Below are 23,965 nucleotides of genomic sequence, written 5' to 3' on the forward strand. Positions count from 1 at the left end.
CTGCTAAGGTATGGTGGATGACACATGATGGATGTGTCATGAACTTAAATTCATCACTACTCACCTGGAAAGATCACTGAAGCATCATAACTAGTAGAATTATATGTTTAGTTACCACAAGATGCTACTTCTTGAGCATTATTACTAACACATGATGTGCACAAACACCGATCAATCCAACAATGGTTTCACATAAGAGTTCCATCAAACATAGATTCATAATACATGAGCGAACACCACAGTTAAATGTTTCACCTCCTCAAACCATGCAAGACAACTGAAGCATAGCCAGTAAATAACACAGCACACTTACTATCTGTTTAGCAGAAGATACTGCTGCAGTATAGTGGATAACACACATTGTGGGCGCCATGAACTTAACCTAGACGAAGGTCATGGGAGCCATATCTCATGCCATGAAGGTTCGGCTGGCTTGGCTGAACTCGGAACGAGTACATGTGAGCTCCGCCATTGGCGAGCGCGAGAGCACCTTCGTAACTGGTAGGCTCGTCTTCAATGAATCCGTAAACTGGGTGGTCATCTCTCATCTCCTGAGCGCACCAGAGATCACATTAGATGACGCTTTGGACAAACAAAAGAGGAGTGAGTACACGGATGTTGAGGTATGAATAGAGGTATACCAGTTCATGCAGTAAGTTCCTGTGAGCTTCTTGGGAGTTCTTCAGCTGCATTCAACGTTACGACACCGCAAGTTAGAATCCATTTGTACTAAGTAGACAAAATACTATTAAGCTGGCAGCTAATTTGTTAGTAAATGGAAGTTTGATGTATTACATTGAAATTTTTTTGTCACTTCATTTTAAGGCTTTAAATTAGGCATTCATGTTTAATCTATCTTTTTTCGGTTACTTTTTCATATTGACAATCATGAAAATGCGAATAACATAATCAAATCTAAAAAAATTATTAATAGATACTTTTAGAAAAAAAAATAATGCAACGAAAGGAAGGAGAACATGCAATGCTTAGCAAACACGAAATAAGAAACTATATCAGATTTATCGATCACGCTTTATCAATAGCAAAAGCTTTTACAAATATGAAAAAAAAAAGAAAAGAGCACATACTATGCATGGATACATGGAAAAAATGGCATATATTTGGATATATTGGAGAAATAAACTCATATGTATAAATGTAAAGGGAAGGTGATGCTCGACTATACAAGACCATGAATGGATTCATGTCATTTACAGAGTGATCCAAGGTGTATAAGACCAATTTGCTCACAAGAACAATAATCAAGCTTTAAGCTTCTTGTCAAGACAACTTCTTAGTAAGTCTCTTTGTTGCGTTTAGTATCTTTAGTTCTGCATCTGTTTTTGGGTGGTTTGTCGTAAATTTAATCCTCTAAGAGTAACATAACTTGTGCCAAAAGTTGCAACAAAAATTATCTTATGATAGTAAACAACAAAATGTGGCATTCTATGTAGCTATACTGTGTTTGGGTGGTGTCAGGGTCTTCCATACGCATATTCTTCATGTTCTCTTGCAAAATTTGCTATTGCAATTATTTCAAAAAGCTTATTGGATTAATCATTGATCAAAATTTTATTTATTTTCTTAATATATCATAAAATTTTCAATAAGAATACACCGAATACAAAGTCTACGTAGGATCAATATACATAGTATTATCATTGTATATAGAGAAATTTGACTCATCATCTAGTTCACAAAGAAACAACATGCTATCATAAAACTCTTAATATAAACCACATGTCATCAAATATTCATAGGTGCCACAATGCATCAATGTGTCAACAAGAAAAAAAAAAAAAAGCCAACACCTCAACAATGAATTCAATATATAGTCCATAAGATTGCAGTGTTAACTGGAAAGAAGATGAAAGATCAAAAAAAAAAAAGGAACACACTGAACTCAACTTTCATTCGCCATCTTTGAAGTTAAATATCGATACTTAAAGTTTGTGAGATTGAGAAATTGAGATATTGATGAATATACTTTTTAGTTGTTAGTAGCTCTTTTCTTCTCCTATACTATCCTTTCTGTTTAAAGCCTATCATTCTTCTCCAAAAATTTCCAGCACCAAATTCATCATCCTTTAGATCTCTCTATGTTGGACTTCCAACAAGCTGCAACTTTGTTTCTGTACAGTTGCCACCACTTAATGTGCCAACAAAGTATGAGATTTGTGCCTACAGCTCTATACAAAGTGACACACTATCAGCTGACAACCTGCGTACAGTTCTTCCAATTGCCACCCTGAGTCCTACCAACCATTAGATGCTCGAAAACTTGTCTCTATAACTCATTGAGTTGGCAAGATAATTATGAGCAATAAACTCAGCAACATTGAGATATTAGAGATTCGTTTCACAATCTGTGTAACTGTGATGTTGTTGTTTGATCCTTTTGATGCGAACTTCATGTTTGATCTGACAATGACTGTCAGATGGTATCAGAGGATGCCAGCAAGATGATGAATAATGTGTAACCTTGTTGAATGAATCAACCACAAAATAATTAAACCCTGATTAGGCAACTATCAGTATGAAGCACCTGTTCCACTTTGCATGTGTTGCTGAAGGCTTAGTTCTTCACTAGTTTATCATAGCCAATTGTCGATAAAGAACATTTCACTATATGTTTATTTTACTAACATGCTATAGCAACATTACATATTTTGGTACATATAAGCATGAACATATGTAGGATATGGATCAGATGCTAGGATACCTATATTTATATCCACCTTCAATCAGGGCACATAATGAATGTAGTTGCAGATATTAGACAAATAGCAAAGTTTGAAACTATACTTGTCCAATATGGATGAAGAATACAATTGGATAGGCTAACTTATTAATAAGATTTTGAAAATACATGAATGCATAAAAAATGTATACAAAGTAGGCTATATGAAAACAAATACTAAGTTTAATTGATGCAATAATTTAAACAAGCATGCTGTCACGTACAAACTTATAAATGAATACAAACACAATTGAAAAATAAAAGAAACACATTTTATAATAAACAAGATGCAGTATAGTGATAAGCATGTTAATATGGATGTTAATGAAAGCCTTTAAAGACTAAAATATATTGTATGAAAAAAGACAAACTTATTTTGATGTCATATTTTAATTCAAGCAATGCAACATATTTAACAATAGAGGGAACGCTAACTATGGAATTCAGACACTTGTGTTAAAGCTCTAACAACACTTGTGGTGAAGTCCACGTAAGTTTTCAGTCCTAGAGGAAGGTCAGTTATGTGAAACTTGTTATATCATTCCAATTTCCACTACTTAGGACTCTAGTTCATACTGTGATCATACAGTAATTACTTCTTAGTATGATCATATGGCTATGAGATATATTCGATCGTAAATTCTTTTTGCTACCAATATTTGATACTTAGTTTCTAGCTAATTTCTCCTGGATAGATGTTTTCCTTTTTTAGCTGAGATGTAGATCCTCCGACAAAATTAGGTTTTTTCTGTATCTTTAAAACCCCCGGCTAAGATAAATGTTGAGTTAATCCTCTAGTTGTGTGAGATTATATTTTAACACGACCAACCATTTTCCCCAATTTAGCTATTAAATATTGCGTCAAAGCCACCTAATATTTCCTTACGTTTTCATCTAAAGGAATAGTGTACTCGTGTGCAAACAATGGGTAATATTTAGTATATAGTTGATGTATATCACCCGATACAAATGTACCAATCCGATAGAATACTGATATGCGAACCGCTCTCTACTGGGTGATATCGATCACTTGATTATGTATCAAATGGTATGGGATCTACACTGGGTAATAATGGTCGAAATCCAACCATTATCAACCTATACCAATCAATAAACGATCGAATTTTGATTGTTACTGATGTACAAGTTGATAACGATTGGATTTCGACTATTACCAATCAAGAGCTGAGATTGCCTAATTTCAAATAGTCAATTTAATTGTTTGAGACTTAGAAAAGGGTTTAAAAACCCTTTTCTCCCCCTTCTTTTAACTACTTTCACTCTCTCAATCTCTTAAACTTTATTTTACTCACATCTCTTTTATTCTCAGTGTTTTAATCTTCTAAACTCAACGAAGCTATAATTTATAGATTGGATCAAATTTAAGAGGTTAATTTATAAGTATTAAAAGGAAAAATACTCTAATCAAGAGATATATATTATCTTTCTAGATTTTTATTGATTTATGAGATGATTAAGTCTATTCTAAATTATGTATAACTTAATGTTTAATATGTTATTTGATATATTTTTTATGGTAGAATAGTATTAATTAAGAATTTTTAATATTATGACTAATATGTTTAATATTAATTTTTTTAAAATTAGACAGTTAATAGGTTAAATCTTTATATTTCATGCATATTAAGGATTGGATCATATGTTTGTGATGGTATAATAGGTTTAAGTAAATTTTATTTAAATTTTTAATACTATGATTAGTAATTTTAATGATAGTTTAATCAAAATTTGATCGATATTGGATCAATTTATATTTTTATTAAATTATACTAAATTTATATTTATTTTTAATTTAAAAATTTTAATCTAATTTTTTCTATTTTAAAATTTTTCTTTTGAATTTGGGCGTACCATCGGTATGCCTCGGTACATACCGTACCAAGTAATGATCGATATATTGGTATAGATTGGAATTATAATTCTTGATATATAGTAATAAAAACTAATTTCTTCTTCACATTACTCGTAAGATTTGTGGCTTAAAGCTTCTCAGTATGTGTTCTGATAAAAAAATTTACTCCATAATAGATAAGTATGTACAATTGATAAGTTCAACCAAGAACGATTTAGATACCGATATATAATCAATATGTTTCTCATTATCGAGCGTACCAGTCCAACAGGTACTTAAATTTTTGAGTTAAACTAACCATGCAAGTAAGACAGCAACAAGAATCATAATTAATCTATGATTATTCACAATAACTAAGAGGGAAACAGAAAATTATGTCAATATATAGGTTTTTCTTTTTGGTCTGTTAGAGAAATAATCTACAACTGAAATGAGTTTAAAAAAAGCCTTCTCTTAGTGCCATTATCAAGTTGAAAGTAAGCTAATGAAAGTTTAATAGAAATTTTGCCCTATTCTGTGCACATTCAGCTAAGCAGGGACTGCTTATGTTGATGTTATCTTGGTTCCGAAGGATGAAGACAACATACCTTCTTCTTGTAGGTATCTGTCTGAGTACTGATCACATGATACTGCCATAAAAACAAAAATGAATCAAGTATTAGATGCAGTTTTTATGTTCTTTTCTGGTGCCAAATGCCATGCTTTTAAGAATATATATTGACTTGGAAGTACATGATTGTTCTTTTTATACTTTAAAATTGAAAAAGAAACCTAAATGAGATCAGAAGCAGTTACAATAAGATCAAGGCATACATATGTATATATTTATATATACATGTATATATATTCCAACACATGTGAAACTTCCAAGTGCTCAGAGATCCAGAAAAGTGAAGCCAGGAACAATAATTCTCACCGGATGAAACAATCACAGGAAGAGTTAAAACCATATACTCTATCTTTCTGTAGTGAGTATATCATGGAAAATCTACGAGTAGAACAAGTAAGTATTGCAAGAGAAATGCCATAGATGACTGTGTTCTTACTTTTCTATTGCGAACAACCTTCAATGCTTCATCCAAATTTTGCTCAAGACCGCGCAGTTCCTCTATGTCCATCCCATCCAAGCCTTCACCCATTCTTTGCCTTTTTATGGCATCAAACAGCATCCCTTTGGTGCTCATATATATGCAACTAGAAATAGTGTTCCTTTGGAGAAAGGGAAAGGAAAAAGAGAAGGGACCTTATTTCTCTACGCAGGTTGCGGTTAATCTGCTTCAGATGGTTGAGGTTGTTTTGCATTCTCTACTTCCACCCCAAGAGAAAGAAAGAAGCATGTAAGACATATACAGACATGGAACTCGGAGATGAAGGTAGTTCTTGCCTCGTATTGTGCACTCCACAGGTTGGTTCCGGAGACCTGCTGGTAGCGATCAAATATCTTCTTGGTGCTGATCATGGCAGTGAGCTGTGACATGAGGCAGGGAAAGCAAAGCAAGAAAGAGAAGCTCTACATGGAAAGAAGAAGAAAAGAAAGAGGCAGAGGCAGGAGGAGGTTGGTTGATGTACTCGGTGGAAGGGCTGCAGTACTCGGAGAACTTGCCGGTGCTGGAGAACATGATGATGGAAACCTCAGCATCACATAACACAGTCAGCTCCTTTGCCTTCTTCATGATCCCTGTCCTCCTCTTGGAGTATGTCACCTGCCTATTGGTTGGGTTCTCTATCTTCTTTATCTCTATCTTCCCCCTCCCCATCTCTCTCGCGTTGCACTATGATCTCCCCTTCTTCTGAAACAACACAGTGAAGAAGAAAAGATGAGGAGAGGCTCAAAAAGAGGCCATAAAGCTGCTGAGGGGAGATGGTGGGTGGGTTGTGTGGAGCAAGAGAAAAAGAAGGAAGAGGTTTCCATTTGAGGGAAGGAGTGCAAAAGCCAGAGTTCCCATAGATGGGGCCAGTGTTTCCAAGTCTGTGAAAGACTTGTAGGTAACTGATAGCATGTGATGTCCTGCCACTACTAAGAATCAGTCACTTTTCCTTGTCTCACACTTCCCCAGGAATCTCTCGTAATTTTCCATGTAGCTGCAAGTATGCAAGATGGTAATCAAATCAAACAATGATCTTTGTAGTATCTATATACTTGGCTTTTTTTCTTTCTTTCTTTTTTCTTCTCTTTGCCCTCGACACACTCAACTTCACCGGTATTTTCCATCACCTGCATCCCCCCCCCTCTCTCTCTCTCTCTCTCTCTCTCTCTCTCTCTCTCTCTGTAAATGTTCCGAGGATAAGAGATTTACAGGCTTTCTTCTGCTGGTCATAAACTCTCAAACAAACAAAAGCCTTCTGTGGTACTTGTAAAGGAACAGCAGAGGCATTGCTACTCTTTTTTTATCGTCTTTGCTTCGAGAATGAGTCGGCTGAGTGTCTCCCTCTTGTCAGCCAAACTCTATGGGTTTGAGGGGGTGCGAGATGCGAGAAGAGCGATGCTTGTGTGTCAAGTCACAGGGGTCATGTCCCATCCACACAGATGAAACTTGACAACCATTAAGGAAGCTCAAAGTTGCTGACAGTCACCTCTTTTGTTAGGAACCACCGAGCAGTTCTCCAGATGTAATGTTGACATCTACTATCAGCTACCTTTCTTTTACCACCAAGATTTCTTTCACATGATCTAATTGAGCAAAGGGAGATTAGTGTGTGCAGGAAAACATATTCTTGGTGAAGACTGCAACACCTACTGATTCTCTCTCTATTCATCTCAATCGTTTTATAATAATACCCTATTTTCTTTCATCAATTGGTGTAGTCAAAATTCTAGAGCTATTGTTATTATTAGTTCATTTTTTTAATGACCAAACTATTGATCTTTCATTACTGCTGAAATTTTGGGATTTCTGAAACACAAACTATCAGATATACACTCAGCCTTCAGATCAAGATAGTACTTCTTTGTCTGACATCCAAAATGCTTGAAAACTGGCTAGGAAACCATAACATATTATTCAGACTTTAGAATATTTGTTGTGTGTCTCCTCTATGGTGTCACCCTCAGTAAAAGTCTTGTTTTGTCTTTCTGACTCATTGCCCGTGATGAGCATAACCTACCCTACTTTTAGGGCTTATCAGAAGGAAAACAGTTTATATATCCAGTAGGACAAATTGTGAATTCACCATATGGAAAATGTGAGTTATTAAATCAAGTAAAGCACTGTAATGCAGCCTCAAATGGTTCACTTTTCTATATACCAAAGATGGATTGACTTTTAAAACATCACATGTAACATCAGAACCCAACTACTGACTCTGATATTATCCATACAAGACAGACACAGATGTAGCCACTTCAATTAAAAGCATGATTGACCTCTCTCCTCATCATAGAATGAAAGGATACTACTACCTAATAGCTTACAAGAGAAGTGACCCCATCCACATGTTGTAGGCTCAAAATACAGAAAGCTTCAGTAGTCATATAAACTGCCTCTCATAAGACAACTTTTAGATGTATCACATCCATTAGTGTGACTTAACCTTCAATTCTAGAATCAAATTTTACTTTGAACTCTCTCACTAGAATCCTGCTGATTTTGGCCGCATATTATACAAAAATAAAAAATAAAAAAAATCATACTCCTGATTTTTCGACCGAATTACAATTGGCAAACTGTGATACATACAAAGGGATATTCCTGGTTTAATAGTTATTAGCCATCTATTGAAACAAAATACACACAAAGGAAATTGATCCATGCATTGCAAATTCATGTTTATAGATATTAATTAAGCAGTTATATAATCTTTATACAATCAACACTACAAGATAAGAGGCTCTAGCTTTTTCTGCCTTGAGATACAGAAACTGTGTCTAATTCCTCCATAACTCATTTTTGGAATCTGAAGATGCTATAATTCTGAAGTTGTCAGGGCTCAAAACAAATGTAGGAGGGTTTTTTTATCCATGTTGGAAGTTCTAGCTACTGAGAAGATACTTGTAGATGCAATTAGTCTATTAGACCCTTCCATGCTGCAAATGGAATATGATCCAAATGTCACATGTATCACTTGTAAGGTAGCTTGCAAGTCAAAATTGCATTTAGATATCCTCTTCACCTTGTATTTCAATTTGCAGGCATTCATATGCCCCTGTAGATCAAAGGTTGTTTCCCATAAAAGTATTTTAAACTAATACCAATCATGCAATGTGCTTCAATGGGTGACAAACAATATTCCCTTGACACTTTCCACAAACACCCAATCATATTTCACCATGTTTTCTCCATCCAATTAATCTTCTCATTTGATATTAATGCTAGCTAGTTGGTTAGTTAACATTTTTACTTCAAATTATATGAAATTTAATAGGAATGTAACTATGATCTCTTTCATTTAATTTATTGTGGAAGGCACCTGCCATCTGAGTTAAGAAGCTTAGATTCCCCCTTTCTGTATGAGAGCATTATATGGAGGCTGGTGGGCTCATTTGCAATACATGTGATTTTCTATGGATTCTTTGAGCCTTAATATACACATGGATATTGTCTCACTGATTTTTCATTTAATTTGTTCATTGAAAGGGAAAGCAGTAATTGTCCTTTGACATCCCAATGGTAGCATTTATTCCTCATAACACTGTTTGGTAGTGGGTATAAGCCATAAGATCAAGTTAGGTGTACGTTGAGAAGTGAAAGAACTCAAATCTAATTTGTACTCAACCTTATAGAATTAGAATTACTAATTTTTGTTTGATTTAACTGAAAAAGAATGAAACAGTTTTTCTTTTTTTTTTGTTTGCTAATAATGATTTCATATTGCACACAAGCCTAGTAGACATGATTGAATAGATTAACTTGTACTGTGAGAAATCAGCAACTTGTTTTCCATAGATACTCATTCATCCTTGTCATGACATAACATAAAGTTAAACCAATTATTATTAGCAAATTTGGTTATTACACATAAATCTAATTTTGTAAAAGTATCATAATTTGTTAAAAATATAAAATAACAAGTCTGAGTCAAACAGATGAAGAATAACATATATGAGATTCTTTATAAAGCAGGACATGTAAATAAAGCATAAAAATAACATATATGAGATTATTTTATGTAAAACACCATATGTAATTAAGTATGTTAAGGTATGTTAAAGCATATGTGGTATGCTTTCATAAGATTTTAAGGTTTTGAAATTATTAATCATCGATTAAATCTTAAGATAGTACTAGATTATATCATGATTTTGAATTTTATATGTCCCTCTTTCTAGTATTTAGTTAAAAATATTTGTATATGTTACGTCGATTTTTGGTTGTCCGAGCTGAAATCTAATTCGGAGTCAACCTAGTTTATTTTTCGAACCAATCTCAAGATGAACTACTATGTGGATTGCTCAAACCTTGTAAAATTATATCATGGTACTTCCGACAATGCTCCTTAGATGCTTAAAACAATAGACAAGTCAAACAAGTATATTTAATATCCTGAGACATACCTATAAGTCTCCTTTTATAGTGGATATTTAGAGTTGTTACATCTATCTATTGCATAATTTATGGGATTGTGGGAACAATGAATTCAATCGTAATTATCGGAAGCCTATATGATTGTGTTGGTTTTCAACACATGGTATTGATTGGGCACGTCCAACTAGATACACTCTATGGGGAGCCCATATGATGTTAACATAGAGCCAATGTGTCAGAGACATAAAACTAAGGTGTTGGCTAGGTGACTCCTCCATGTCGATCATGTGGAGCTAAGGTGTTGGTTGCAAGGTCAATATGTCAACCACATGAAGCCAAGGTGATGACTAGGTGACTCTTCCATGTCGACCATATGGAGTCGAGGTTTCAGGCTTATAGAGCTAATGTGTCGGGTACGTGGCATCGATACATCAGCAATATCAGTTTTCCCATAACACATTCCCCCCTTCTCCCCACTTCTCAAGCTGAGTGTAGTAGAGTTAGGTCAAGAAGTAGTACTCAGTGGGCATTAACTATCGACACCATAGGTTAGGAGAACCTATGTGGCCAATGGAAACGAAGTCACCTAAGATGGCACTCGACGGTTATCAATCGTATGAACCTAATTAAGTTAGGGCGACAGCACATGATGGGCCAACTAAGACCGATGTGGTTGCACACAATGGGTTGATGAAGCCGAGCACAATTGTGCATAGTGAGCATATAAGGTCAGGCGTGGTGGTGCAGTCATGTGCCATGTATGTTGCCCTTCTCAGTGGGTGAGCAAATCTAGGTGAATCTAGGCATGATTTGATATTACGAGTCGATGTGGTAACATCTCAGGCTTCCATACGATGGTGGTGCAAATTCTGATAGATTCAACGAGATTGTTATGATGATCTAAATGACTCTCAAATTATTTGTATCTCATCACATGAGTCCTAACACTTCAAATAGAGCCATGTGGTCCCTCTCTTTGAGGCTCTCAGGGTCAAACGGGTTGCTGAGTAGGGGAAGCATTGTCCTTGGCCCCTATAAATGGTTATCTAGTTGACACTTGCACTTTACATTTGCTCACGTCTCAAACCTCCTCGAATGATAACTCAAGCTTTCGACATCCAAGCAACTAAGGTCCACGATGTTGCCTTCTTCAACTTTTTCCTCCAACTCCGCATACTCCGATAGGTTACTGATTCTATCACCACCCTAGAAGTTTGAGTCAAAGGACTCTGCCATAGTTGGCAAAGGCATAACACAAGATGGATTCACCTTTGAGGGGGTATTTTCTATCGAGGAGGTTGACTCGGCTCACTTTGAAGATAAAATTTCCATCATTGAGGTTGACCTATCTGAGTCCATGAAATTAGAGGAAAAAGTTGAAGACAACAATATTAGAGATCTTAGTTGCTTGGAGGTTGAGAGCTCGAGTTATCGTTTGAGGAGGTATGAGATGTGAGCAAATGTGTGATGTAAGTATTAACTATGCCACTATTTATAGGGATTAAGAGCAATACTTCCCCTACCTGGCCACTCATTCGGCTCTTAAGAGCCTTGAAGAGAGGGGTCACTTGAGACAATCGGAAGCTTAGGGAACATATGGCGAGATCTAAAGAGCTTGAGGGCCATTCAAATCATTATAGAAATCTTGTCATGACATGTTATGACATCGACCAGATTATAGATAGTTATGACATATTAATAGCTCTCAGATCATGCCCAAATATGCCCAAGTTCGCCCATCACCAGGCTCGTGATTGATAATCATCATGCCACCTCGAGCAACTTTGTTTCCATTGGACAAATAGGTCTCCCTAACCTATGGTGTCCATAGTAAATGCCCACCAAGCACTACTTCCCGACCTAACTTTGTTATGCTCCTTAGCTCAAGAAGTATAGGGTATATGTTACGAGAAAAATAGCATGATTGATGTGTCAATACCATGTACCCAACATTTCAGGTCTATAAGGCCGACACCTTGGCTCCATGTGGCAAAGGAGTCACCTGGTCGACAACTCGGTTCTATGTGACAGACACATCAAGTCCACCTCAGCATCGCATGGGTATCCTATAGAGTAGAACCAACTATATGTGCCCAATTAATACCACGTGTCGAAAAGCTATGCAATCCTAAGGTTGGCTCGGGCTAGTAGTAGTTATAGTCAAATTCTTCTCTCCCAAAATCATACGATGTGATAAATGGATTAGAAGACTTCGAATATCTATTATAAAAGAAAACTAATAGGTATATCTTAGGATATTGAATACCTATAGTCAATTTATTTATTGATTTAAGTATTAGAAGAGCATTATCGAAAATATTTTGACGTAGTTTTATAAAATTTGGATGGCGTACGGAGGTGTTCATCTTAAAATCAACCCGAGAAAGAAATCAGATTGATTTCGAATCAGCTTATAACTCAAACAATCAAAAATCGACCTAACAATGTAGCATTTGTTTCTTCATTTGTACTCACAATATGCAGTGAGATTTCGTTCATCTATATACCTAAATCGGACTATGCTAAAACAGACATTGAACCCGTATACGAAACTCGATGAAACGTCGTTAAAGATGGAAAAAGAAAACCCACGTAATACTGAAAAAAGAAACACTCATATTAAGCCCTGATTCCTATTTCAAGATCCTTTAAATTACCTTACAATTCCTGCTAAACTGGAATCCATGTTCTGTCAATAACTTGATGAGACATGTGTCATAGAGTATATATATATATATATATATATATATATATATAGCTTGTGATTTTACAGGCATAGTTTACCATTGTCATCAGTTCAATCTCGATACAGAAGGGAAGGGAACAGGCAGTAACCCTTGATGAGAAAGGTGGAACCGGTACTACCCCTGTACAAAACTTGAAAGCTATTAGTCGAAGTTTCAGTACCTTTCAATGTACAAAAAGGAAAAGGCATGGCAGTCAGCAATACACCTCACAGAAGATGTGAGATGACTCCTTTATACCATGAACATCATTTAGATGTGGAATCAAAGGGTTAAGGTTATGAACTCTAAAACCTTTCCTCATCGACTACATTAACTTTTCAGAAATGAATCAGAAACTACATAAGTTAACACTAAAACAGCCACTTAGGTTCAAAATGTTGAGCTAATACATGGAGATGATGATGCCTTTAATCTTGTGGACTGTTTAATCAAAGCTTTCACCTCTGATGGTGACAAATCAAGGCAACTGTGCGTGCAGGTCAAATCTAGATGGTGGACTTGCATGCATTATCTTGCTTGCCTCACCTTATATGAGCTTGCATCCAGTCTGCACTATTGTCTACCGAAACCCAAAGTCTAGTGGAATGGAATTATTACTGATGGTAGGAAGAGTGAACGCCCATTACTGCTGCAGTTTCATCGGTACTCTGCTTGTTTATTGCATGCATGACTCAGCTTCATGACCCCACTGTTGGGGAAGATCCCAAGTAGAAGTAGAGTTACACGATGGTATCTGTTGTGCATCTCTTTGTTACCAGGGAAGCCGCCCTTGGAGTTTGTGGAAGACAAAAGAAGCTTGAGGAAGTCCAGCCCTTTTTCTTTGCTGTTTCTTCTGATTGCTACATGCATGGTGCTTGGTATAAGGAATTGGAACTTGCAATTACAAAAGAAATCAAATTCTCTGATTCAAGTTACTCCAAATATGTAAACAACACATTAATTCCACAATCTCAGGTAACTCACACAAAGAGATTCGTTCCAATAGAGTACAATCATTCTTTCTTTTATTGGAATATGGTATTTGAAACCTTTGTGTTTTCTGTTCTATCCCAGTATAATTTTGTTCATGTATCTATCTCACTGAATGCCCAATGTTTATCTACTACCTGTTCAAGTGTGAGGAAGCTAGTCTTTGTTGAGGTTTTATTTTGATAAGCAATCAACAATTTACTTACCAAAATAAAATTATTGTTACTAAGCAAATGATTGTCTTCCAATTCTAATACATTAGGCAATTACTTGATTAATGTTTTTGACTATGCCATTGAGTTTCTTAAAATGAACCAGTCACTTTCTTTTTTCCATATTATCTTACATATATTTGTTAACAATTGGATTATTATAAAGATAAATATATTTACAAAATAAGATTTAGAGTCAAGTGGAATATATGCAAGTTATTATTTGTGAAATATATATATATATATATATAAATAATATATATTGCTACATAACTCTATCACTAATAATAAAAGACAGATAGATTTTACTAAATTAAATTAAGATATAAGTGGAACTCAGTCCTCATACCAAAGAAGCCATCAATACCCAATAAGTAAACCATGCTCATTCCAACAATGAAGAAGATTATAGTCCATATAGCTCAAGACTCTTTTAACTTTGGTCGTGGCTTCAAGCCCCACCATGGCATCGTACTCTTGTCGACATTACCCATATCGATGTGATTGGCTTAAATATGTGTGATGTATCATAGGAAATACCATTCAGATGCAATCATTAGTCATGCTATGCTATTATTTTTATTAAGAATTATTTCATCTATTAGCAATTAGTTCATCTCTTAAGAATGTATAGAGCTATGCATATATGCATGCACATATAAATATAACATGCCACGACTTAGAAAAGAAAAAGATAAATAAAAATAAAGCGACACTATAGTATTAAATATATAAAAAATTTAAAGATATTATATCAACAATTTAATGTATTCTTAGTTTTAATTGTAAGATCAAACAACCATATATAGGAGCTTGTTTCTCTTCTATGTTAGTTTATAAAGGCTAATTAAATATATCGTACCAGCATATATAAAAAAAAAGAAATATAAGAAAACTTAAGACCTTCGTGCATTGTGAATGACCACAATTGTGCTTGCGATTTGGGCACTCTCACTTCACACACATATCCTGTGTTCCCATGAATCATTGAACTAAATCAAAGTTAATTTCACGTAAAGTTCATATCATCGAACTGAATCGAAGTGTACAACTCTGGAGGAGTACGATGAAAGCCATGAATGGGCACCTATGGTGTTTCTTTCTTGCTTAAATCGAAGGCCTGCTCTGCTCTTGGGCAAAGATTGAAGAGATGCAGCAGGGTAGCAAAACAGACAACAAACAGGCACACTACACAATTCAATCATCGAAGAATCCTAAATCCAAATATTAAAGGCGACAAAGTCTGTGAAGAGTATAGAGTTTGAGCGAGCTCTCAAATAGAGAGGAAACGAAAGGAAGAACTAACAAGTTAGTGATACCAACGGGCGTGCCTTGGCCTCTTGCTGAGAGTCGAAGCAGGGGAAACCTGCGGCACCGTGAATGCGTCTTCGCTCCACAGCTCTCGCCCCGCTTACACCCCTTCATGGGAGATAAGATAAGAGACACCTCCTTGCCAGCGTTCGATGCACGGTAGCCGGCGCCGCCGGGAGGGGAACCCGGCGGAGTGAACTGCGGCGCGTGGCGCGCCCAGATAGGATACTTCTCCGACACTGTTCCCGGGCGGCCGCTGTCCAGATCCGTCTCTACGAATCGCAGCAGCTCGTCCGCCTGCGCCATAAAAATCCGATTTTTTATCTTCTTCGAGCGAAAAAGATGCAATTTTTGTGGTGGATTGACGCGGAACTGCTTGGAGACCAGGTGGCAATAGGCAGTTGCATGGCGACAGAGCTAGGAGAAACCTTCGTCGTCGACCAGCAGGTCGTCGACGCGCCAGCCCGGGCACATCTTGATGAGGTACTCCGAGATGTTGCTGGTGACCGTCGTCGTGCTGCTGCTGGTGAAAGTCATGGGGGAGGAAACATCTGCAACCAATGCCGTTGTTTGATTGTTCATGGTCATGATGGTTTTGGTCGCAGCTTTAGTCGCCGTAGCCTCCGGAACAGGGGAGGGAGAGGAGGAGACGGGAGCGGCGGAGAGCCGGACGCCGGTGAGGATGAACCTGTTGTGCTTCATGGTGAGATGATTAGCGCTGTGAACAGAAACATCGCAATCCCTGCAAAGAATCGCCCGGTCCTCTTGACAGAACAAGAACCCTCGATTCTCCTACGATTCCCATAAACCAAAAAAAAAAAAATCAAAAGATTTCCTCTGCCAATCGCAACACCGGTCGGTAGGGAAGGGATCAAAATCGCGTCTTGGAATCAGGGCAAACCTGGCAGATATCGCAGACCGGGTGGGACTGGGCGGAGGGGGCGGAGAGCGAGAGGCGGCGGTGCTCACCGGCCAGCTTGTTCGCCGGGTGCACACGCAGGTCGCAGGCTTCGCAGAGGGCGGTCTCGTCGGCGCAGCAGAAGGCCGAGGCCTCCTCCTTGCAGCACACGTCGCACAGTATCTTCATCGCGCTCCTCTCTTCTACGGTGGTCGAGGAGGAAATGGAAGGCCTCGTGCGAGAAGCTGACGGCGGAATAGTTGAAATCAGTGCGTGTCGCAGCGAGGAGGAGAATGGAGCTACAAATTAAAGTGGCAGGAGAAGAGGGAAGCAATGGGATGGCGTTGGAATCGATGCTCTTGAGAGATCCTCCAGCAACAATATTTTCTTTTGGTCTCCAAAGTTTGCAGAGGCTGATGTTTCACAATCAAAAGTTTTGGCCATATCTTATTCTAAATTTGCATTGATATTGTTGAATTTGGTTGTTCTTTTAAAATCTCATAAATTAAAAGATAACCTTTTTCAATCTTTTTGTGCTCCACTCTTCCACCTTTACAAGCAGGTCTGACAAAACTGTTGATCCATTCTTGCAAAGAATATACAAATCTCCCAAGAATTATAATATAATCTATCTGCCAAGAAGTTTTGTACTCAATTCAGTAATAATTTCAAACTGATAAATACATTTTTTTCTGGTGAATTGGAGCCTTCAGTTGATGAAACAAAGAGAAAAGTCTTGACAGTGACATACTTCCATGCTGCATGTTCTGCATGTCTCCTTATTCAGAAGCTGATATGGATGCAACAGTAAAGCTGGGGACTGTATCAGCACAGAGCAGATAGATATCCATCATCATTGTTATGACAACATCTTGGGCTTTAAAAGAGGCATCTTGTGCTATAACTTCAGCAGTGATGCATCCAAAATATATCATCTAAACACCATACATTTCATCATATGATTCCCTATAGTACTATGCATCAACAAAATTCCAAAGCCAGCCTATGCCTTATCACTTGCATAATATTCTGCATGTTCTTCAGCTACATCAGAGTAAAGACAAAGCCAGAATACTTCCTGAGATTGGTGTTCTACACTCGTCCTTCTTTTCAGAAACTAGACAGACTGAGTTATTTAATGAGCTGGTGATGGTTTCAGAGAAGAAGCAGCAGCATGGGAGTGCATCAGGCTGAGTCCCACAGAATGGTGGAAAACCACCTTATCTTCTTCCACTCTGCTCTCTTCAATTATGGATTAGTTTATTAAAATATCTGAGAGTGGGCAGCTCTTGCCCACCACCAGCCACCTTTCAGCTTCATTTGATCTGCCATCTCCTTCATGTCTGTGAAAATGAACAAGAATTCTCCATTAACCTACACTCCATAGGCTAGGAAATTTCCTTCATCAGTTCACATAAAGCTTTCCCTCATGTCAATGGTTCATTCAACCACTTAATACAGGAAAAACAAAAAATCAGCTTTCCCATGTTTCTTCTGTTTTCCAACATAACTAGTCTAACAAAACAAAAGATACCACCATCATGTATATTTTGCCAGTGATCATTAGTGCAAGTGGAACAGGGCAGATTTCAAGAAATGTACAGTTCTAAGACCAAATTGCTTAGGATTGTTTAGAAAAGAATATAAGAGAGCTTAGCTTGACAAAGTATGATAAGCCAGTTTTGTACATAAAGGTACAATAATATAGACATGATCCAAAACTAGATCCATCTTCTTTATATTGGTCTTCATGGATGTCTTATGTGAAAGGGGAATTGAATCTTTAGTTTTTAGGAGATAATTTAGTAGTATATTTAGAACAATCATCTTGTTTTTTTCCATGACAAAATAAAAAAAGAAAAAAGTCAAACAGTTAAGACTAAGTCTCTGCTTCAAACTTTTCATCATCAAAATGATTTGCCACTGAGTTTTAGACATTTATCAAGGTTTTTCATCATGATCTTGAATCAAAAGGAATCATAGCAATATAAAATGTGTGAGCTGAATTCAGCTCTTAAAAGGTAATGAGGAGAAATTTAATGATGTAAGTTCTTCTCCAAGACACAAAATATGGTGCTAACACATCATTTGTACATCAAACTGGATGGACAAATTTATTACATGACTTGGTATCGAAAGTGTGAAGCATATGTTGGTGGTCAGTCGCATGTACTTTTAGGCATCTGAAGAGCCAAAGAGGAAACAAACTTGCAGCCAAAAGACTGTTCTATCATGGACACCCTGTTCTTATTATTTCTTGCTTAATATGTGATTTGACTTCCGATATCAAGCTTAGTAAGTCAATAGGATATTTTCCTGACCAAGAGTTTGTCTAATGATGATTGTTTATGCCCTTAATTTTCATTAAAATTAATTATGATGATCATCATAGTTTTTTTCCTTGATTTCAATGATGCCTCGTGCTACTTTATTTTATGCACAAGAGAAGCAACATCATAGAAGAGAAGGAATGTTCATTCTACTCTCTTCTTACAAACTTGTGAAAGAAATGTTCTCATGCTTCATCATTTGCCCAATCCAAACTCTTCTTTCTCATGCTTGTATGGTGGATCTCATCATCCACCCAATCTGGCCAACAATTTTTGTATCTTGCAGCTCACCTAAACCGAGTTGACATCTGCTCTGAAGCAAATGGGCGAACTGGAAGTTGTTGTGGTGTCATTCACAACCAGAACTCCTTTTTCTAAGATAGATGGACATGAATCTATTTCGGTGATTACTTCAAGTTGGAGTGTTTGCTTGTTTCTGTGATTATTAGATATAGCTATAGTATTGTATCTGTTACAACACTTGTACTCTATGATGCAAAAAAATCTCATGGAGAAAGAATTATATTATCTACCATTCTTCAAATGGATTGCCAATTTGGCATATAATGACAGAGAAGGCTTCAGCAATTCATGGTTTTAAGAGACACTTGACATTACTTGGAGTCGTTTTGATGGTGAAAGAAATAAACACAAACAGGACAACAGCATGATTAATATAACTATGAATTGTAATACACTCACTCCATGTATAGAAAAATAAGAAAAGAAAATATTTCCCTCAAGAAAACTCTGATTGGTATGTATGTAATGTAAACTATCCTCACTGTTTAATTAGGAACACAAACATGATCCTGTGCTATGGGTGTCACATCAGATCTCAGTAACACCGTCCTCTTCTTCTTTTCTTTTATGTACATTTGAGTTCTTCATGCATGCCTACGTGAGAACAAGGCCAGCATCAGGGTTTGCCACAAAATAGGCCAAGGCTCCAACTAATGGAGCATTGATGTAGGTGGTCGGCTCGGATTTGCGGAAATCAGCACGATCATCCTCGTAAATGTCGTCGTCGCCGGGGCCACCGACCACTGCTCCGATTTGAGGATTAGGGTTAGGGTCGGGGGACTTGTAGTAATCTGATCCATCCTTGCATGCGATGAACTGAGGGTGGCTTGAGACTGATGGCAGCGAAGAAGCCCTGTGGTGAATCCTTTCCGGATATCGATCCCCATATCCAACCATGTACGACATCTTCATAGGATTATCCCCTAAAATGTAGTCGATCTGACAACAATAATATTCATCTTAATGTCTAAAAATGATTTGGTTATCGATCGATATCGACCATTAGATCAGCCACTGTACCTGCTTCTTGGCTTGAAGCTGAAGGGAGGCTGGGCCAACCTGAATGCTACCACAGTTCACAGTCTGTGATGACTTAGAGAGGTACTTGGCGTAGGTTAGAAGCAGGAAGGAAATGGAGGTGACGTGCTGCATGTTGCTGCCTCCGGGCTTGTAGAGCAGCCCACCAGGGGTGTATTGGATGTGTGAGGAAGAGGACTCTGGTATGAGTGTGCACATAAAGCTGTCGGCAAACTCCTTATAGGACTCCAGAGACAGCACTTGTCCTTGTATGAACTCCTGCAGGCATCAGCCATGTGAATGAATGAGATCAAGAAGCTCCCCGGAGGTAGATGTGCAGTGAGCTTTACTGACATGACACACTAGTTAACCTTGGAGACCAAGACATTGAGGCCGGCATGCTTGTTGTCCCACCCAAACTCATTGATGTTGTCATCTGCTCCAAGAGTTTTACCATTGTTTTGGATGTAGCTGAGGAAGGAGTCATTCTGTGAGGCTCTTCTTAGCCATGCTGCTCCCCATAGTAACTCATCCTGACCAAATGAAGACCACAGTGGATGAAAGAACTTTAGGCTTAGGCATGAAGGCAAAGGTTCACTGTTATCTGAAAGGAAGGTTTGGTCTGCGTAAATTGAAATGTAAGGACAGGAAACAGATATATTGCCACCATTATACTGCAACTTTTTATCCTCTACAGTCTGCTGTTTCAGCTGATAGATGTGCCACCTTATTCTTGACCCTGTCTGCATTGTTCAACAGAGTCTTGAATAGTGCTCAGAGGATCTTGTTTTCCCTGGATCTTGTGGAGGTGGCACAATAAATTCTACAGTAATCTAGGATGGAAAGGACTATCTAGCTCTCTTTTTCTTTTTTGCATTTGTGACATACTGTACACATGACATCACACCATCCCATCAAATCATAGACGGTGGAAATCTCAATCATCACTATGTTGAAGGTATTCTGATTGTAATATGATTGTAATATATATATAATTCGACTCATCTAATGTCTATCAAAAATTAAAACTACAAAGTACAATTGTCATGATTACCTGTAAATACCAATGAAATAATCCTCAACACTGATAATACTCTTCCACTGTGATAAGACAACAAAATTAAGACATTATATTACTTGAAGCTCAAAGAATGCCTATGATTATGTGTGGGGAGGACTAAGATTTGGGATTTCTTATTTTGACTAAGGACCATCTGAAGATGCCATAATCCTTGTTGATTGGAGTGGGCCATCTGAAGACAGGAGGAGGCTGCACACCACACAATATTTGGCATTCATGAACATCGGTGGAGGATCCAATCGATCAATAAATCTTGTGGTACTGTGGTTGGTAGCTCATGATGATTATGTGGTCCTTGTGATTGAAATAGTGTTTTATGTTGAACACAGGATGCTCTGTTTCAGCTCAGAGGCACAGAGTGGGGAGCTTAAACCCTCATCCATCACATTGTCTACATTGATGGACCATAGAAATTAAAGAAAAACTTAACTTGATCTGCTTCTTAGCAACACCACATGACATTGGTAAATATAAGAGTTTTGTGTGGAAACAACCAGCAGATCTTCAAAGAGACAAACTATCTTATTCAGGCGGCAAGGAGGCACTTTGATCATGTAGATTGGACCAAGCTTGGATCCAACACCCCTTCACATGAATTTAATGGATCATACAAAAACACTCATCTAATGTTCTGTTTCTATTCCAACTTTTTCTCTTTTTGTGGTTTATTTTTATGAGAAAAGTTTTACTATTTTACACTGAAATCAACACACAGTATGCTTCTTCTTAGCAATTCTCTTGTCAATCCTAAAGCCATCTTTTGCAGGTAGAAATCTAAGGAGATGAATGAAGAGAGAAGATTGACTTGCCTGATACCCATCGAAGTCACAGTAGAAGGGGCAAACTCCAGCTTTGAGCCCGGGATCATCACTGTAAGCTCCCTTGTAAGTGTCCGCGAACTCGAACGCCCTCACCGCGTTCTCCAACAGCTCCCTGGAGTAGTCTGGATCGTCGTCGCGGAACACCATCGACGCCGCCGCCAATGCGGCCGCCGTCTCAGCCACCACCTCGGACCCCGGCCTCTCCGCGCTCACGCTGTACACCGTCCTCGCCGTGTCCATGTCCTCCGGCCGCTCCCAGCAGCTATGGTCTCTCACAGGATTCCCCACCTGAGTGCACAACATACTAGAGTTTACTGATGTTGTGTGCTATACAGCCAACGCCATCGAAATCGTGGCACCGAGTTGTGACCTGAACGAAGACAAGGCCGGGGTGGGAGACGGTCTTCAGCAGGTAATCTGTGGCCCATCGGATGGCCACCGCCGCGTTCTGGAGCTCCTCGGCCGGCATCAGTTCGCCGAACTCGACGACGCTCCATGACAGCATTGTGGTGGTGAAGGCCATAGGGAAGCCAAACTTGACGTTGTCGCCGGCGTCGTAGTAGCCTCCAGTGAGATCGACCCCGGCCTCGGAGCCATCGGACAACGCCGAGTCTCCGCGCCACTGGGCTCGCTGCTCCGGCGGGAGCTTCCCGGACCTCTGGCCTTCAAAGAACAGTATAGATTTGGCCAATGCATCACGGTAGTCATGACCACTCGCCTGTGTCCATGACAGGCCTAGTAGCAGAAGAAGAAGACACCATGGTTTCATGACTACCGCCAATGCAAGGGTAATGTGCCTGCTAGATTGCAACGTTAGCGCCTTGAGAAGATGCCTCCCAATAATTATACAGTGGGAGGGGTAAGTAGGACAAAGGAGGAGAATCACGGGGACGAGAAAGGGAGGTCAGGGAGGGCGGTGGCCGCCGACAGGCATGGTGTTGTCAGCTAATCACATGCATGCTTCTCCAGTGGGAGTGGGGCCATTACCCATGTTGGAGTTGAGGTGAAGCCATAAGATTGGAAGCAAGTTTTGCTTTGGTCGACAGCAGAATGGCTCTTCAACTATGTCTTGCCGAAGCTGCTGCTGCTGCTTCTACATTTTCTACCATGTTAGCATCGGAGAAGCAGACTTGTCCTAATCTCCGACATAATTAACGGATAATATAAGTTGGGGAAGGAATCATGAAACTGACAAGTGAAATATAATGATAAAGCACATTTGAATTAGTTAGAACATATTAGAAGAGAGGATTTTCTTCGATATCTACTATCGTGCCCTCGTAAGATTGAGGTTCTGTCAAGGATGTTAATCTTGGACCAATGCAATGAAAATAGTTTATGGGCGAGAAGCTTCGTGAGTGAGTCTGTCAGTTGATCAGTCGTATGCACGTGAGAAACACTAATTGATGTATGACAATTTGATCTCATACGAAGTGAAAATCGATGACAATGTGTTTTATGTATGAGTGGAATACTAGATGCTTTGGCCCAACATCTGATTCCTCCTGTTTTAATCAATTTGTCTCTCCTTGATCGAAGCTAATCCTACGTCACTTAAACGCACATTAAATCATAAACACTCTCAATTGGTTTCATCATCACTGATATTCAACAATTATTACACTAGATGCATGCTATTTTGTTCCTTCTATTATCAAAAATATTATTTTCATTTAATGTTTAATAGTTCGTTCGTAGATATAAATTAGTTTTTGAGAACAATAGTTGTTCAATATTATTATATGATGAGATCATCACGAGAGAAACATTGCATAATGGTTTATTTATACTAGACACTGATCCACATATCATGAATGTAAGTGTGTCCAAGAAGAAACGAGATTTGGTGAACAATGCATATATGTAGTATTGTAGGCTAGGTCACATTCATGAGAGAATGATTCAAAAGTTGCTAAAGGATGAATATCTAGATCCATTAGACAATGAGTCATATGCAACTTATGAGCCTTACCTTCGTGAAAAACTAACAAACTCTCTAATTAGTAGAACTAGAGTGAGAAAGTCACTAAGCTACTGGAACTCATATATAGCGAAGTATATAGACCCATGTTAACTCATGTCATAGGTGATTACTCCTACTTTATTATTTTTACTAATGATTTCTCAAGGAATGAACATATGTACTTGATGAAGTACAAGTCTGAGGCTTTTGAGAAATTTAGAGAGCATAAGAATGAAGT

At 38.1% G+C, this 23,965-nt stretch overlaps 3 protein-coding genes across 4 annotated transcripts; all 3 read right to left on the reverse strand.

Annotated features, from left to right (window-relative positions):
- Positions 1–157: 157 nt before the first annotated feature.
- Positions 158–6,486, reverse strand: LOC103998548 (MADS-box transcription factor 16-like). Its single transcript, XM_009420041.3, has 7 exons — positions 6,183–6,486; positions 5,998–6,064; positions 5,857–5,918; positions 5,660–5,759; positions 5,201–5,242; positions 642–686; positions 158–551 (listed from the first exon to the last, which is right to left on the reverse strand). The coding sequence occupies exons 1-7, from the start codon at positions 6,368–6,370 to the stop codon at positions 378–380; spliced, it is 678 nt and encodes a 225-aa protein (XP_009418316.2). The 5' UTR covers positions 6,371–6,486; the 3' UTR covers positions 158–377.
- An 8,710-nt stretch (positions 6,487–15,196) lies between these two features.
- On the reverse strand, positions 15,197–16,808 carry LOC103998549 (B-box zinc finger protein 20-like). Of its 2 annotated transcripts, XM_065167786.1 has the most exons (5): positions 16,216–16,678; positions 15,743–16,106; positions 15,688–15,689; positions 15,452–15,638; positions 15,197–15,416 (listed from the first exon to the last, which is right to left on the reverse strand). In XM_065167786.1, the coding sequence occupies exons 1-5, from the start codon at positions 16,399–16,401 to the stop codon at positions 15,313–15,315; spliced, it is 843 nt and encodes a 280-aa protein (XP_065023858.1). In that variant the 5' UTR covers positions 16,402–16,678; the 3' UTR covers positions 15,197–15,312. The 2 variants fall into 2 exon arrangements, with proteins under 2 accessions (XP_065023858.1, XP_065023857.1); XM_065167785.1 differs by lacking the exon at positions 15,688–15,689 and adding an exon at positions 16,730–16,808 and having other exon boundaries at positions 15,197–15,611; positions 16,216–16,457.
- Positions 16,809–19,302: 2,494 nt separating this feature from the next.
- Positions 19,303–22,660, reverse strand: LOC135649491 (endoglucanase 23-like). The gene is made up of 5 exons (XM_065167887.1): positions 22,135–22,660; positions 21,753–22,052; positions 20,234–20,395; positions 19,866–20,141; positions 19,303–19,784 (listed from the first exon to the last, which is right to left on the reverse strand). The coding sequence occupies exons 1-5, from the start codon at positions 22,531–22,533 to the stop codon at positions 19,440–19,442; spliced, it is 1,482 nt and encodes a 493-aa protein (XP_065023959.1). The 5' UTR covers positions 22,534–22,660; the 3' UTR covers positions 19,303–19,439.
- Between the last annotated feature and the right edge of the window lie 1,305 nt (positions 22,661–23,965).

Source organism: Musa acuminata, chromosome BXJ3-9 (assembly GCF_036884655.1).
Source record: "Musa acuminata AAA Group cultivar baxijiao chromosome BXJ3-9, Cavendish_Baxijiao_AAA, whole genome shotgun sequence".
NCBI classification, from domain to species: Eukaryota; Viridiplantae; Streptophyta; class Magnoliopsida; order Zingiberales; family Musaceae; genus Musa; species Musa acuminata.